This window comes from Pleurodeles waltl, chromosome 9, assembly GCF_031143425.1.
Source record: "Pleurodeles waltl isolate 20211129_DDA chromosome 9, aPleWal1.hap1.20221129, whole genome shotgun sequence".
In the NCBI taxonomy this organism is placed as follows: Eukaryota; Metazoa; Chordata; class Amphibia; order Caudata; family Salamandridae; genus Pleurodeles; species Pleurodeles waltl.
Genome location: NC_090448.1, coordinates 998,858,493 through 998,875,302, shown reverse-complemented (window position 1 = coordinate 998,875,302; position 16,810 = coordinate 998,858,493). Strand labels below are relative to the sequence as shown.

The 16,810-nt window shown below is 46.7% G+C and overlaps 1 protein-coding gene across 1 annotated transcript in view; it reads left to right on the top strand.

Annotated features, from left to right (window-relative positions):
* The window catches only part of KNL1 (kinetochore scaffold 1), a 193,388-nt gene that overhangs the window by 156,258 nt on the left and 20,320 nt on the right, over positions 1-16,810 (top strand). The window contains exon 15 of the mRNA XM_069208569.1: positions 9,139-9,257. Coding sequence (XP_069064670.1) covers positions 9,139-9,257 — 119 coding nt within the window. The remainder of the gene's footprint in view (positions 1-9,138; positions 9,258-16,810) is intronic.

Sequence of the window (16,810 nt, the reverse complement as noted above, 5' to 3'; positions counted from 1 at the left end):
GGAAATCTAATGTCATGCTCTGGGTGATCCTCTGATTCAAGTCCTCCCATTGCTCTCTTTGTCCCTTCTGTTTTGCCCTTCCTCTGCCCCTGCCTCTCCCTAAAAAAGGATTAGGGTTTTGATAGTAATGGAAGCGTTGCATTTGTGGGTACATAGGGGGCACCCAAACCCTGGACCTGGGGGCAGTGATGGAAACATCTGTCTGCCCTTGTTGGAATCCTCTCCCTCTTGTCCAAGATCTGAATTCATAGTCACTATTTTCACTGCCAGAGCTGGAAGTCTGTCTCTCTCCTGCCTGAGGCATTTTTCTGTGTGTTTTGTGCCTCCTTCTGTTTTGTGTATTCATCATTTATGTAAGGATAAACCCTTTCCCTTGAGAATTTTTTCAGGTCCTTCTGTAATTAATTTATTTTTGATTGGGCGAGGTAAACTTTATATTCATCAACCTCCCTATTTGTTTCATCCAATTTCCTTTTAAAGTGGGTCCACTGTACCTGTGTTTCAAGATTATTCTCACTTGTCTGGATTTGAATTAGAAGTGTATCAGATATTTTTGGCTGTGTTGATAATCCAAATAAACCAATCTCTGGTACACTCTGGCCCAGAATCTTCTCTTGAGCATGAGTAGACAGAAAGATGAGCCTAAACCAAGAACTGAGCCTGATAGATATTCCATGACAAATGTCTCTTCCTGCCAGTTCAGCTGAGCCCTTGGCTACACTTCTGGTCTCATCAGATATAATTATTCATTCCAGAACCTTGCTCTTGAAATCTCCCCTGTCCTTAAGAACTCTGTAGAAGAATTAGCTTTGAGTTCCATAGCTCCTTGTTGTAAAAACTGAGTAGTGCAGTGCGACTGCCAACCTTCAGCACCATAGAGAAAGTTTTGCAAACTTTCTTCCAAATTAGTCCATCGTTTTACTTTCTTTTTCTGGGTGGGAAGAGGAGGCTGGACCAGACACATTCTTGGCAGAAACCACCAAGGAATCGAGATCTGGAAAAGAGGATCTGTTTCCACTGTGCTCTATTTTATTCTGGACGGCAGGGACAGATTTAATGGATGTCAGTGTTAGAAATGTATGCCTAATTGGTTCAAGAAGGTCTGGAACAAATGCCACCTTAGGCATTCTGAAGTGAGATCTTGAAAAACATAGACTGGGGGGGAAACACTAATCAATCAAGGATTTATAGAGCGCACTAATCACCCGTTAGGGTCTCAAGGTGCTGGGGGGGGGCTACTGGTCATAGAGCCATGTCTTGAGGCGTTTTCTGAATGTCAAGAGGTCTTGGGTCTGGCGAAGGTGGAGCGGTAGGGAGTTCCAGGTCTTGGCGGCTAGGTGAGAGAAGGATCTTCCTCCGGCAGTAGTGCGGCGGATGCGGGGGATGGAGGCGAGGGCGAGGCTGGCAGAGTGAAGATTGCGGGTGGGGGTGTGGAAAGTGAGTCTGTCGTTGAGGTAGGCTGGGCCTGTGTCGTGGAGGGCCTTGTGTGCGTGAATGAGGAGTTTGAAGGTGATCCTCTTTGATACTGGCAGCCAGTGAAGGTGTCTGAGGTGGGGGGAAATGTGGTCACAGCGTGGGATGTCCAGAATGAGGCGGGCGGATGTGTTCTGGATTCTTCGCAGTTTTGTTAGGAGTTTGGTTGTTATTCCTGCATATAGGGCGTTTCCGTAGTCCAATCGGCTGCTGACCAGGGCGTGGGTGACAGTTTTCCTGGTTTCGGCGGGAATCCACTTGACGATTTTGCGGCGCATGCAGAGAGTGTTGTAGCAGGAAGAGGAGATGGCATTGACCTGCTGAGTCATGCGGAGTGTGGAGTCCAAGATGAAGCCTAGGTTGCGTGCGTGGGTGGTGGGTGAGGGCGCTGTTCCTAGGGAGGTGGGCCACCAGAAGTCATTCCAAGTTGAGGGGTTGGTGCCAAAGATGAGGATTTCTGTCTTGTCTGTGTTCAACTTGAGGTGGCTTGATTCCATCCAGCTGGCAATGGCGTGAAGTCCATTATGGAGGTTGTTCTTTGCAGTTGTAGGGTCTTTCGTGAGGGAGAGGATGAGCTGAGTGTCGTCTGCGTAGGAAACTATGTTGATGTGGTGGGTTCGTGTGATGTTGGCGAGGGGGGCCATGTAAACGTTGAAGAGCGTGGGGCTGAGCGAAGATCCTTGGGGAACTCCACAGATTATTCTGGAAGCTTCTGACAGGAACGGTGGGAGGCGGACTCTCTCGGTTCTGCCTGAGAGAAATGACGAGATCCAGTTGAGTGCCTTGTCACGGATTCCTGCGTTGTGTAGGCGTGTGCGGAGAGTGTGATGACATACCGTGTTGAAATCTGCGGAGAGGTCCAGGAGGATGAGTGCTGCTGTTTCTCCTTCGTCGAGCATGGTCCTAATGTCGTCTGTGGCAGCAATGAGTGCAGTCTCAGTGCTGTGGTTTCTGATGAATCCGGATTGGGAGGTGTCAAGTACCTTGCTGTCTTCCAGGAACCGTGATAGTCGGCTATTTACAATTTTTTCGATGACCTTGGCTGGGAAGGGGTGGAGGGAGATCGGCCGGTAGTTCTTGGGGTCGTCTGGGTCTGCCTTTGGTTTCTTTAGCAGGGCGTTGATTTCTGCATGCTTCCATCTTTCTGGGAAGGTGGCTGACGCGTGGAGCTGTTGGTTTTGCAGAGGTGGGGGGCAATGATGATGTTTGCCTTATTGAAGATATGGTGTGGGCAGGGGTCCGATGGTGATCCGGAGTGGATGGAGGCCATGGTGGTAGCGGTGTCCTCTATGTTGACGGGGGTCCAGGTGTGGATGAGGTGGGTGTTGCTTGGAGCGTTGGGTTCTTGGGTGTTTGTAGTCAGCTGGTGGGTCTGGGGTTTGAAGATATTGTGGATTTCTTCTGTCTTTCGACAGAAGTGGGTTGCCAGTGAGTTGCAGAACTCCTGTGATGGCAGGGGTTCATTTGAGCAGGTCCTGGGGGTGGAGAGCTCATTGACGATGCCGAAGAGCTCTTTACTGTTGTGAGCATTGGCGTTGATGCGGTTTTTGAAGTGGGTCCTTTTGGTGGTGCGGATCAGTTGGTGATGTTTGCGTAGGGCATCCTTGAAAGCAATGTGGTTGGAGTTGGTTGGGTCAAGGTGCCAGGTTTTTTCCATTCTGCGACATAGCTGTTTGGATTCCTGTAGTTCTGGGGTGAACCAGCTGGCCTTGATTCTGTGGGAGGTGTTTAGTTTTTTTTTTGAGCGGTGCAAGGGTGTTCGCGCAATCTTCTATCCAACGATGCAGGCTGGTGGTGGCTATGTTGGGGTCCGGGGTCCCCGGGGGTGGGGCCCGGGCGAGAGTGGAGATCAGTTGATCCTTTGATATTTTGCTCCAGTTGCGTCGGGGGGGTTGTGTGCGGTGGTGGTGAGTGACTGGTTTTTGGTAGGAGAAGTGGATTGTTGGAAAATGGGTTATTGGTAAGGGCAGGTAGGTACCTACACTTAGCAATAGGCCACTAACCTCCACTAAGGTCCAGTTAGGTCTCAGTAAATTAAACCCAGCTCAACCCTTGGTAGCTTGGCAACGAGCGTCAAGGCTTAACTTAGGAGACCGAGTGTAAAGCATTCAAATATCACCAAACAGTAATCAAATAAAACACAGGAAACAGTTTAAAAATCCAAAACCAATTTAGAAAAATAGATTATATTTTTATCTTTAAAATGACACCAAAATGAATAAAATCGGATAAGGAGAACTGGAGATATGAATTTTTCAAGAATTATTATTTTTTTAGCGCCTAGAAACAAAAAGCGCCAATCGGGTCATCTGGTTGCACCTCGACCGGGGCAAAGTCAAAGTTTAAGGCCGACCGCGATGGAGCCCTCCTCGGCTACAGGCCGCGGGAGGCCTCGGTTAAAAGTTTACCTTCACACTTGGTCTTTTTTTTTTAAAGATTTTCTTCAGCGGAACGAACCTGCCAGTCCAATCCGACCTCCTGGAGCCCTTCTCCGGATACGTGATGCTGGAATCCTCGGTGGAGATTTTTACCTTTGGACTTAGTCGTTTTTTCGAGGTGAAAATCCTTCGACCGGGGTAAACCTGGATCTTGATCCGACGTCCATGGAGCCCTACTCGGATACGCTGGCTGGGAGGTCCTGGTCAACTTTTTACCTTCGGACTTAGTCTCTTTTTCAGAGATTTTCTTTACCGGGACGAACCAGCAAATCAGGCCGGGTCGCGGTTGAGGCAAGCCGGCTAGAGTTGCCGCGGCGGGTCGGTCCCTCTATGGAGCTTTTTTTCAAAAGTTGTCAAAACTTCTCCAAACTTCTGGGGCTTCTCCCAGATGTTCTTTTAAGGTTCTTTTGGGGTCCACAGCTCACCCCAAGGGTCCAGAAGTTCTGAGATGGTCCTTGGGGGGTGCGGACTACAACTCCCAGAATGCACCTGGCGCAAACTCCTTTTTGGCCACTGGACAGTGGTCAGCTGGTCGCTTTCTTCAGGAGTTGGTGCAGGGGACTCTGGATAGCAATTTTTCACCTGTAGCAAACAGGGAGTCCCTCCTTGAACGAGTTGAAGCCAGGCAAAGTCCTTCTTGTGGTAAAGCCCAAGTGTGCAGCTGGTGTTGTCCTTCTGAGTGCAGGTTCCAGGTGCAGGCCAGGGGTCCAGCAGGGCTGTCCTTCTTCTCCTTTGGTTCTTCCTTGTTGGAATCTGATGGGGATCTGAGGTGTGGGTGCAGGTCTGCCAGTTTTATCCTTGCTCCTGTGTGAAAAGCAGGGGGGTCCTGGTTCTCCAATCAGATGCAGGGTCCTTCCCCCTGTGATGACCACTTCCTGGGAAGTGTGGCAAAAATCAATCCCAGAAGGTAACATTCTCTAAAAATCCATCATGGCTGAATCTGATTTTTGGAGGTTACGTCTGGCTGAGCCCACCCACTGGTGTGGCTAAAAATCATAAACACACCCCTCTCCTGCCCTCTCCTAATCTAATCAAGGGGGCACCTAGTTGTCTGGGGTTGCAGGATGTGGGGGTGCTGCTGGTTGCTCCAAATGTCCTTCTCTGCCTTTGAAGACCAGTTTGGCAGCCCTCCCCATTCCTGCCTCACCATCTGCTGAGGGGAGATTCCTTCCCACAGACACATTGCTTTGTGTTAAGGCAGGCCACTTCACACCTCATCAAGGCAGCTTGGCCAAGCTGCTAAAGGCTGGCCAATCGGAGCACAGCTGCAAAAACAATGCAGGGCTGAAATTGGCAACTTTTTAGGTAAAGTTTAGAACTCTTTACCTGAACAAGTTATATTAAATCCCACAACTGAAAGTTGTGGGATTTATTACAACAATTAATTTGATACTAAACTCTTGGTATGCATCATTTAAGGAGACTTTAAAAATTTAAATAAAGTCTCCCCATTCTAGCCTATGAAGGCCATTTACTACAATGAGGGAAAAACGAATTTGGCTGTTTTTACCTCACCAGGGCTTATAAAACTATTTTTATAAAGTCCCTGCTTAAAGTTACATGGCACCCAGCCCTAGGGGCACATAGGGCACACCTTAGGGGTGACTTATATGTAAAAATAAGGTAGTTTAAGACTTTGGAACTCATTTTAATTCCAAAGTCGAATTTGCATATACCGGTAACTTTAATTTAAAAGCAGCCAGCAAGGCAGGCCTGCCTTTAAAATGACACTGGGCACCTCAGCAGTGCACCTATGGGTGCACTACCTACGCGGTGGTCCCTAAACCTACATGCCCTACCATATACTAGGGACTTATAGGTAGGTTAACTTAGCCAATTATAATTAGCCTAATTTGCATATCCATTTTCACAGAGCACAGGCCCTGGGACTGGTTAGCAGGGCCCAGGGCACCATCAGAGTCAGGAAAACACCAGGAAAAAGTGGAAAATGAGGGCAAAAAGTTAGGGGGCCTCTGCAATCAGCCCTGTTTTCTCACATGGATGCAGCGGTGGTCTGTCCAACTGAGTTCGGTGGTGTGGCTGAAAGAGACATGGTTGCTGGCTGAGAAGATGGGGGTAGAGTGTGTGGCCTGCGGAGTGGGTGGGTGTAGTGACGAGTTGCTTGAGGCCGAAGTTGGCGAGGTTGGCGGTGTTGATATCGTTATTTTCTAGGTGGAAGTTTAGGTCACCAAGGAGGATGTAGTCTGTTGAGGCGAGGGCTTGGGAGCTGATGGCATTGGCGATGTCATCACAGAACTGCGTTCTGGGTCCTGTAGACCAGTGTTCCTCTGAGTGTGTTGTTGGCGTTGATGTGGATTTTGAAGTGGAGGTGCTCGGCGGAGTTGATGGTGTTGTGGGAGTTGGTGCAGACTCTTATGGTGTTTTTGTGGAATAAGGCGATTCCTCCTCCTGGTCTGTTGATTCGGTCTCTTCTGGTGATCTTGTAGTTTTCTGGTATGGCTATGGCTACGTCTGGTTCTGAGGCCGAATTCATCCAGGTTTCGGTGAGGAATGCGACGTTGGGCGAGTATGTGGTCAGGAGGTCCCAGAGTTCAATTGCATGTTTGTGGACGGAGCGGGTGTTAAGTAGGATGCATCTTAGGCGGTTGTCTGTTTTGATTTGGAGTTTGGAGGTTAGGTTGCAGGTGAAATTGCAGGCTTTGCAGGAGAAGGGTCCTTTGGTGAACGTCGGTGTGGACTGGAAGCAGATGGAGGAGTGTCCTGGATTAAGGACGTGGAGTTCGTTGGCAGTGTAAAGGTGTTTGGTGGCACGGGAGGCGTGTTGGCCAGGGGGTCTGGTGCTGGGCGCGGCATTGGCACGGACGGGCGCAGACAGGCTTGCCTTTGGTGCGCCAGTGGCGCGCCTGCTGCGCGCATCCGCGCTGCGGCCGGCATAAGAGGGGAGGTGGGAGGGAGTGGCAGCTGGGAGGAGGGAGGGAACCTCTAATGGGAGTGCACGGGGTGGGAAGAGCTCCGAGGAGGGAGTGGGGGTGGGGCCTTCCGGGAGAGGACGAGCCCAAACAAGCCCAAAACGATGGCAGCACTTACCGGAGCAGTGGTGAGGAGGAAGCGACCTGCCTGCAAGGATGCAGGGTCAGAGGTCGCTTCTAACCTCGCGCTGCGGCTGGCATAAGAGGGGAGGTGGGAGGGAGTGGCAGCTGGGTGGAGGGGGGGAACCTCCAATGGGAGTGCAGGGGGCGGGGCAGCAGGAGTCAGGAGCGGGAAGAGCTCCGAGGAGGAGGGAGGGGGGATGGGGGCCTTCCGGGAAAGGAGAAGCCAAGAAGCCCGGCCAAGCCCAAACAAGCCCAAAACAATGGCAGCACTTACCGGAGCAGTGGTGAGGAGGAAGCGACCTGCCTGCAAGGATGCAGGGTTAGAGGTCACTAAGATGTCAAGTGAAGTTAAGTGAGGCTAAATACCCCCAGACACCCCCCACTCCACCACCCTGCCCCCAACACACACACACACCTGGAAAAATCCTAGGTTTTCTTTCAAATAAGACCCTAAGAGAGGTAATGGTGCTCGGGTGGTCCTGCTCTGGTGAGTAGGTGGAACAAACCACCTCACAGACCCTAAAGTGCTTGCTTGGAAGGCCACCTGCCTCAGCAGTTTATAATGGTGCAGTGTCATAATTTAGTGCGAAGTGTGACCAGCCTATTATAGTCTACATTTACCTATCCTGGGAGTCTGAAAAACCAAATAGTATTCATTTCTGCCAAATTTGGAATTATTTTTAAAACAAAAAAGGGTGGTAGAAAATGTCAAACGACCTGACACTCGTGTCCTCAAATTCCATTTACGGGGCAGGACTTAATCAGTGGTAGAAACGCTGATACTGGCACGAGAGTATAGTCCAGCTTACTTTCAAGAGCTCACCTACATTTGTCATCTGAGTGTGATGAGAGTAATTCATATGAAATGTCTGAAATCTAGGATTGGTTTCTTAACTCCAGTTCATCTTTCTCAAGTGTGGACTCATAGTAGGCCTTTCGGTCCAACACTCCACAGTGGCTTACTCTGAAGATGTAACGTCTCAGTTTCCAATGCAGTGAAAAGGAGCAGGGCACTTAGGCATTTATTAAAGAGAAGCAATGAGGGCGGGGGGACACTTGGAAAGGAAATTATATGTTGGAAAATCTCCCCACCAACCCATTTGCTTATGTTGATGGCATACTGTACACAAATATTTCCATTATAAACAGGTAAACCGTAAACCTGAAAATACCAGACACAATGGAGGAGCAGAGGGAGCATCCTAAACCACCTTCAGTGGTGGATCCAGCATGCTTTCAAACCTAACTTGGGATGTCTTCAGTTCTAGAAACGAACGAGCCGGCTTTGTTTAACCTTTCCTCCCACAACACTACTGCACATCTGGGCAAATAAGATCTACCTTGCCTAAGGCTGCTGGTAAGTCGAGTAACGCAAATAGAGCCACTTTGGCCTAGTTCTCCTCCATCAATAATTAGCTCACACCCAACAAAGCGGTTTTAATCCCCCATCTCAGCCTGAAGCCAAATTGGCCGTCGGGCATCAGGTTTACGGGATTCTCCGATGACACAACCGGACTAGTAAATACCAATCACAGGATCTTTGTGACCAGTCAGACTTGGCATGTCAGGCACTTAAGGTGGGTTTCTTTTTAACAGGAGAGTAATTCCAAAATGTTTAAGACACTTCAAGAACCTCATCTCTGTAAAGGAGGTAATAACAGTTTCAGATATAATTAATATGAGTGCGAAAGTGTAGTTGTTCACTCAAACTTTGGCAAATGGTAAGGTGGCCCTCAGAATTTGTGCAGCTTGCCTGTCGGTGTCAAGGTCCCACATAATTTAGAAGCACTGCAGATTTTTTAATTCATATGGAGTCCTTCAAGTTCTTGATTTTATGCTGAAAAGCACTTTGAATTAATATAAGTCCCCCTTACTGTTACCCCAGACTCAGAGCATATAAAGAGAGCACTGTGTTCAAAAGTTGTACTTTGAGGTTTAGCACCTGGACTGTACATGCCATATTTGTTGTTTTATTTTTCCAAAATAAGACCCAATATGAACTGAAAACATTTTGATTTCTTATGTGTCTACTGTGATTCTTAATCAAAAGGAATATATTTTGGTAGTCTATGGTGTATGAATGTATTTGAACAAGTGCAAAAATGCATGATGAACTAATGCACTTTTGAACCCTTCTTCGCTAAATGTATGTGCCCCGTTTTTCCTTCCACTAGTTACTCTTTGACATCTCACTGGTGGTGAACCGCTGCCGTCTCCTAGGAGAAGAGATAGAGTATTTGATGAAATGGGGTGGGAAGTTTAACCTCTTGAAAACAGAAGTGCACAACACAAAGTAAGTTAATTTCTGTTTTAACCAGTATCTCTGTCTTAATTTCTACTTTTGCTGTTTCAAAACGCCATGGTTGTCTTTACAGGTTGTAAATCTAGAGGTTTCTTTACAATATGAAGAAACATAATTTCCCAGTTACATTTCATGCTTGTGTTCACACTTAGTTTCCCCGTGACACTCCTTTGATCAGCTTGTTTATTTAACTTCCCGCTTACCTTTTTACCTTTAAAGAATAGTTAGGTTTTTAAGACGGATAGTAAAGGTGTGCCACTTTGCTTCATCAAGAAACTCCAAAACGGAGATGAAAACAATTCTCCTTTCTTCTGGGGGTATACTTGGAAGGAAACAGGTTTAAGGGTTTATTTTGTATTTATTTTTTTAGTAATGTGTGACTATGGATTTCTAAAATGAGGAATGAAGGTATAGCGATAAAAATGCCAGATTGACAATGCGTTCTTTCAAAATGTTTGTTTGGCTGCTGTTTTATCTAAACATTGACTTTTTTTAAAATATTTTTTTTACTTTATTGGTTTTTCTTATTTTTTTTGGCTGTGTAATTTGTTATGATTTATTCAATGAAATTAATCAATGATTTAATCAACAAAAACAAGAAATTAATAGCATCCACTAAGTCGTGTTGAGAGTTTAGACAATTTCTTAAAACAATCCAAAGTTTCTCCATGTCTTTTTTTTATTTTACTTGTAAAAGACTAAACCAAGCCGGGCTTCATTGTGTTATTCAATATGAAAATGGTGAACCTCCACACACCAGCACGCCAGGGATGATATATCCTAAGAATCAAACCAAGTAGCTGCTTTCTCCTTCATTGAGAGGCAAAGCGCACAAGAAGCAAAATTCTGTGTGTGTTGGAGGTAGTACTTATCCCAGATTTGTATAGACTACTTACATCAAGGGGATTGGAATCGCAGAACTTTAACCTTTGTTCTAATTAACCTGAATGCCTGTCCCTGTTCAACTGAGCGTGTCTGCTAGCTCTGGTAAAGTTGCAAAATCGTTTTTAAGTGGGTGCCTTAGAAAGGGGTTCCATTCTCCGACCTTGGAACTCATTCTGAGAGGTTGTTTTTTTTTTCTTGACTGTGGTTGGGACACAAGGGGTCTCTGAATGATTATGGAATGTTTCGTTTTCTCTTAATCGGAATTCCACATGGACACACACTTGCAGGCCTGGCATCTTTGCAGTATGGAGAGTCACAGTATAATTGTTCTCGACATAAACAGAGTTAAATTTGAAAGAATAAGTGACCCATTCCATACGGTTCCTGCACACAACTGTCCTACGTATTTTAATCCCTGCAGTGCTTGGGCCTAACCATCCTATGGACTTGAGCTACTGTCTGAGAAAGCTCTTGCATAGAAAACAGCAGTGCTAAGATTACTTGTGTTTGCGAGGCATGGAAAGCCAGGTTTTCATTTTGATAAAACAAATAGGAAGCTAAGTGTAGGGAAGTACCCTCTTTCTTTGCATGGTTACCCCCATTTTCTGCCTGTTGTCAGTGTGTTTGACTGTGTCTACTGGGATCCTGCTAACCAGGACCCTAGTAGTTTTGCTCTTTCCTGCAAATTGTACCTTTTTCTCTCTACAATTTGCATACTGGTCACCCTCCCCCCCCCCCCCTGCCCCCCTCCTGCCCCTCCCATGTAAGTCCCTAGTATACGGTACCTAGGTACCCAGGGCATTGGGGTTCCAGGGGATCCCAATGGGCTGGAGCAGTTATTCTGCCACCCATAGGGAGCCCATGCACAGGGTTCTGCAGGCCTGGCATTGCAGCCTGCGTGAAACTTGTGCATGCTCATGTTTTCACTGCAGGTCACTGTAAGTCACCCCTATGGTAGGCCCTCTCAGCCCAGAGGGCAGGGTGCAGGTACCGGTGTACTAGCAGAGGTGCTCCCACAAAAGCCAGATCCATTTTCCTGGACTTTGTGAGTGCGGGGATGCCATTTTACGCGTGTACTGGACATAGGTCACTATCTATGTCCAGCTACGTCGTGGTAACTCCAAACCTGGGCATGTTTGGTATCAAACATGTCAGAATCATACCCCAGTAATGTTCCAAGTATTGGAAGTATGATTCCATGCACTCTGGGGGCTCCTGAGAGGACACCTAGCATTGCTACCACCAATCTTATAGGGTTTTCCGTGCAGCCTAGTTGCTGCCACCCCTCAGACAGGTTTCTGCACGCCTGCTGCTTAATCTGATCAAGCTCTGGAAGGCAGATCAAAGGATTTCCTTTGGGAGAGGGAGGTAACACCCTCTCCCTTTGGAAATAGGTGTGACTGGCTTGGGAGGGGTAGCCTCCCCAAGCCACTGGTTTGCTTTGATGGGCATAAACCAGTCCACACCGATTTAGGGATCCCCAGTCACTGCTCTGGTGCAAAACTGGACAATTGAAAAGGGAGTGACCACTCCTCTGTCCAGCACCACCCCAGAGGTGGTGCCCAGAGGGTCCCTGGGTTCTGCCATCATGTTTCCAAGGTTAGCAGGGAACTCTAGGACCATCTGAGTGGCCAGGCAGGTGACATCAGAGCCCCCTCCTGATAGGTGCTTACCTGTTTAGGTGACCAGTCCCCCTACCAGGCATATTTCAGGTCTCTCTCTTGGGTGAGTCCTCGGATTAGGCTTGCAAGATACCAGCAGGACTCCTCTGCAGCCTCTGCCTCCGGAACTGCAACTGGATCCTTCAGGACCCGACAAACTGCCTCCAAGAAGAAAGGACTCTTCTGCAACATTGTTTCCAGGCTCCTGCCAGCTTTGCAACATTTCACTCGCCGTGCATACTCAGAAGACTGCAGTTCTTCAGCCTGCACAAGAAGGAATCTCCCTTTGAGTGAAGGAGTCACTCCTGCAACCACAGGCACCTACAGCAAGCGCTGACAGGCTGCATGGATCTCCCCTCATCTTCCGCTGTGTAGATCCTGCATCACGGGTGGTGGTCCGGAGTAGTCCTTTTGGTCCTCTCTGCCAGCTGTCCAACTTTGGTGAAGGTAAGCCCTTGCCTTCCAATGCGGGATAGTACCCCCGTGCACCACGTCTCTTGCAGCTGCCAAGGCTTGTGTGCATCTCCTTCAAGGGGTCTTCAGGCGACGTACAGCTCCAACCCCAGCACTCCTTCCTACAAAGCCAAGCCTCCTGCGCGGTTCTCCAGCGGTGTGGGATCCTCTTTTGTAGTGCTGCGTGGGCTTCTTCTGTGACTCCTGTGTCCCTGTCCTGTGGGTGCTGCCTCTGCTCCTGTGGACTCTCTGCAATGCCAAGGGTCCAGTGTGACCCCCCCCTCCTGGGTTGAGTCCTCCTGGGCCTTGGTGCTGCCAGGGACCAGCACTTTTCCACTAACCTTGAGTTTGCCTTTGCCAAGACTTGTTGGTGGAATTCCTGCACCGACACCCATCTGCAATCTTTCTTCCAGCGTGGGACATCATCTGCATCCATCAGGAACCCTTCTCCGGCTCCAGGGCTGCAGTGCTGACCTGTTCTTCATCACCGTCGACCAACTCCTGCAACTACAGCTGGGTAGTAGCTCCTAGTCCTCCTGGAGTCCACAGTGACTCTAGGACTTGGTCCCCTTTCTCCACAGGTCTCCTTTCTTCAGGAATCCATCGCTGGTTTTCTTGCAGTCTTCTCTGGGTGTCTTCTTTCTCTTTTCCTCCTGTTGGGTGGTTTGGGGGAAAATCCAGTGATTTACTCCTGCATTCTTGGTCGACTGGGGGGTACTGTGTTACTTACCTCTGTGTTTTTTTTAGCACTCCCAGCTCCACTCTAAACAGCTTACTTACCATTCCATGTTTTTAGTATATGGTTTGTGTTCCCCTTAGGGTCACTATTGGTTATTACTATTTGCATTGTTCTCTTAACTTTTCTATGCCTATTTCGGATTGCTAGTATATTATTTAGTCCATTGCTTACCTCCTATTGGAGGGTTGCCCTTCCAGTATTTTGTGGTATTGTGTTCCAAAAATAAAGTACCTTTATTTTTGTACAACTGAGTGTTTTCTTTCATGTGTGTAAGTGCAGTGGTATTGCATGAGCTTTGCATGTCTCCTAGATCAGCTTTGGCTGCTCATCCACAGCTACCTCTAGAGAGCCTGGCTTCTAGACACTGCCTACACTTTACTGAGAGGGGATACCTGAACCTGGTATAAGGTGTAAGACCCATAGTTACACACCAGGCCAACTTCCTACACTAAGTAAATATTTTCTAATAACCTTCCTCGTTCAGTTTACTTGTTCTTTCTGAACAAGTTGCCCAGTTGATCAAACGTGTAGGGTGCTCTTGTGTTCATGGATACAGGAATATCACTGTGGTGCTTGTGTAGCGTAAAGGAATCCAGGCAGCCTAACACTTATATTGGTCTTAAGTTCCTATAAGCCATTACGTGGGTTTTTGCTGGAGCTGTTCTTTCAGAGTTGCTCCCTGAACTGAACACCAAGGTCAGTCTGGATGCGAAAACGCACAGGACTTCAAATGGCGGCCAGCCTGAGTCATCTCTCCTATTGGTACAGAAACCCAAGCATAAGTGTCCAGTACCAGGGCATTTTGCCTCTTGAATATACATTATTGAGGCCTCCAAAAGGTATAGAGTTTTCTAGATGTAATAAGTTGCAAAGGAGTAAGACCGCAAAGAAGTCTTAGAACTGCCAGCCTCAGCATAGTTTGGATTTTGTGGTCCTGCCCCACCAATACAATGAGAAAGATTGATTTTCTCTGTGTTGGGTTTTTAACCTACATTTCTCTTTAAGGGGGAGTCACCACTGAAATCTTAAGCACCGACTTGTCCCAGAGCACTTTAAAAATATTTAGCTATGTAAACGTTTTTGGTTTTTGTGTACTCCCTCAGAGGGAGATGATGAAAGCTACAGTAGCTACTTACTCCCTACCAAGAGCTAATTCAGAGCACCACTCTACATCAGGGACTCCTCGACATTGAAACCTATAAACTTGACATTGTGTATACTTTACATCTGTGGCCTACGTGGATTAAGAAATTGAAGGCTAGGCATCCGGTAACCTTAGACTCTGAGTATTCAAAAGTGTAGCCTCCTACCAGAGTTCACTCTCTTAGTATTATCTTACTCTGCCTCTTGAGCTTGTCATACTAACAGTCCACGATGTTCACCACTTTGGTGTGCAATTCTCCACAACAACTCCTCATCAGTCATTGGTAACTCCTGTGTGTCCCAGAACTATGTCTACCACATCACCTCATTGACTCCAGTTCATATAGTGCCACCTCTACCTGTCTCTGCTTCTACCTCTGTGAATCTTCTCGGAAGGTTTCACCCCCCCTCATAGGTACTGTTCACATCATTTGTCCTGATATTCATGTAGGAGATCGCAAACACCTTGCAGACACTTGACTCTAGGAGGCATCACACTCCTTAATCCTTGACCAGAACACTCATCAAGATTTTGCAGTTGTCATATCAGACAAATCCAGGAGCTCTTACCCTAAGACAAAATCTACTTCTTCAACCTCTTCATTCTGAATCAGAAGATATTTACCTACACTTGTGGAGTCTCCTTCTCTAAGGATCTTTCCTGCCAACACCATTCATTAAGCACTTACCATTTGTGCAGCATAAGTGAACGTTCCAGTGCAGTCAGCTAACGACTTTAGTTATCTCTGAAACCCGCCATCACAGGCGTTCTCCTCCTCCATTGATTCCTTTGGTACCAGGGCTACTTGAACCTGCCATGGACTTGTTCCTTGCACCGCCTGCTACTGAATGTGCATTGCTTAAAATATATTTTTTTAAATACATGCCTCCTAAACAGTACCTCTTTTTCTAAGGTCAGACCCACCTCCTGATTCTTTCATAGTGTTGGCTGGAAGGCAGTGTCACACGTGTTGCTCTTTCTCTGCTGACCCACAGATAAGTAGAGTAAGACACTGGATTGGAGGGAGTGTGGGGGGAGGGCACAAAACGTTTCACCTAGACTACACAAGTACCATGGCTTTGTTAGGGAGCTAAACCTGTCCGTTGTGGAACATTTTATTAAGATTTGCACAAGACCCCCTTAGAGGGTAGATTTTAAAGAAGTAATTTCATAGGACACAATGATGCCTAATGAAATTAAGTGCCGCAGCTGATTCCACTACTTGCATGGCTCCTAGTTACTCCTATGATGTGCCAATGAGGTGTTTTACTTGTCTGCAATTGAAATGTAGCCTTTTCAGCTAGGTTTGCACTGTACAGATACCACAAGCATACACGATCAGCAGAGAGTTTTAAATTTTCCTTTCTTGTGCACTAAACTCTTCTGTGCAACTGCAGAAAGTAGTTGGTCCTGAGAAGAAGAAAGACTGTACAGACAGTAGTGAAGGGCACAACTCTCTTGGGATGGGGAGCCAACACGGCCAATTACCAGGTTCAGTGCATGTGGTCTCAGAAAGAAATAGGTAAATTGCTGTGCCTGGAATGTCTTTTTATATTCCTACAGAACAGCCAGTTCAGAACATCTTTCCCTCAAAAATCAATAAGGAGGGCCTGTTTTAGGCTAAGAATGTCTTCCCATATCGGTGTTCTAAAACTAAGAGCAGTCCACCTAATGCTCTTGTCCATTTTTCTCTTCCTTCAGGACAAAAGTCCCTATTGGTCCAGACAAACAATATGACAACAATGCTTTACCTGACCAGATAATTATATCCTCCTCCTATTCCCACCTGAGTGCCTCTATCTTCTTTAAACATTGTTCAGCAATCATTATTTTACTCTTACAATTGTTTAAATTCACAGAGTTGGACTAAAAACAAGCTTTATGGCAATTTAGAACTTGTTGCAATCCCTCAGGGATAGGACTAAAGAACACCATAGTATCAGCATGGAACTTTGCTGTTAGGTATGTGGTGTCGACCTTGAACCAGATTCACCTTACAAAGTTTAGAGTGCAAGTCAGGCATCACTGTCAACAACAGAATGGGCAATAAATGTTTTCTCCCTTATGTCCCTGATCTTTGAAATTTTCCTACCAGTCCCTCTTTTTAACCATGTATAAAAAAGCTCAGATTTTTCCTAAAGGAGAATTGGTTTCTTGCTCTCATTCGGTGCACCAAAAAAAACAGTGATTGATTATTGGTGTCAAAGGCATTTTTGTAATTAATGTATGCCTAATAAATAGGATAATTTCTTTTCTTAAGGACTCTTCAGATCAGGTATGAATAAGCAAAGAACTGGATAGAATGTACCTGGACTTGTAACCTAGACCTGTTTGAGTGATGGGTATAATCTGGTTAATGGACAGCCAAGATTATAAAGCAGTGAGCAAAATTCAGGGAAATATATGCTGGATGGGCACAGTTTTTCTAGCACTTGATGGATGGTTGTGCTATCTTGTGCTTTATGTATACTACCAGAACACCCATGGAAACAGCTCAATCGATGTGTGCCATAATCACCAAAAAAGTGTCAGCAATGTTACATCAAACAGGCTTTCCCAGTCAGTTATATTGCTCTGCTTGCCTAACTTAGATTGATTTTATTGCCAAAGCCATCAGTAACAAGGACAAGAATTTGTGTGAATTATGAGTAGGTAGTGCTTT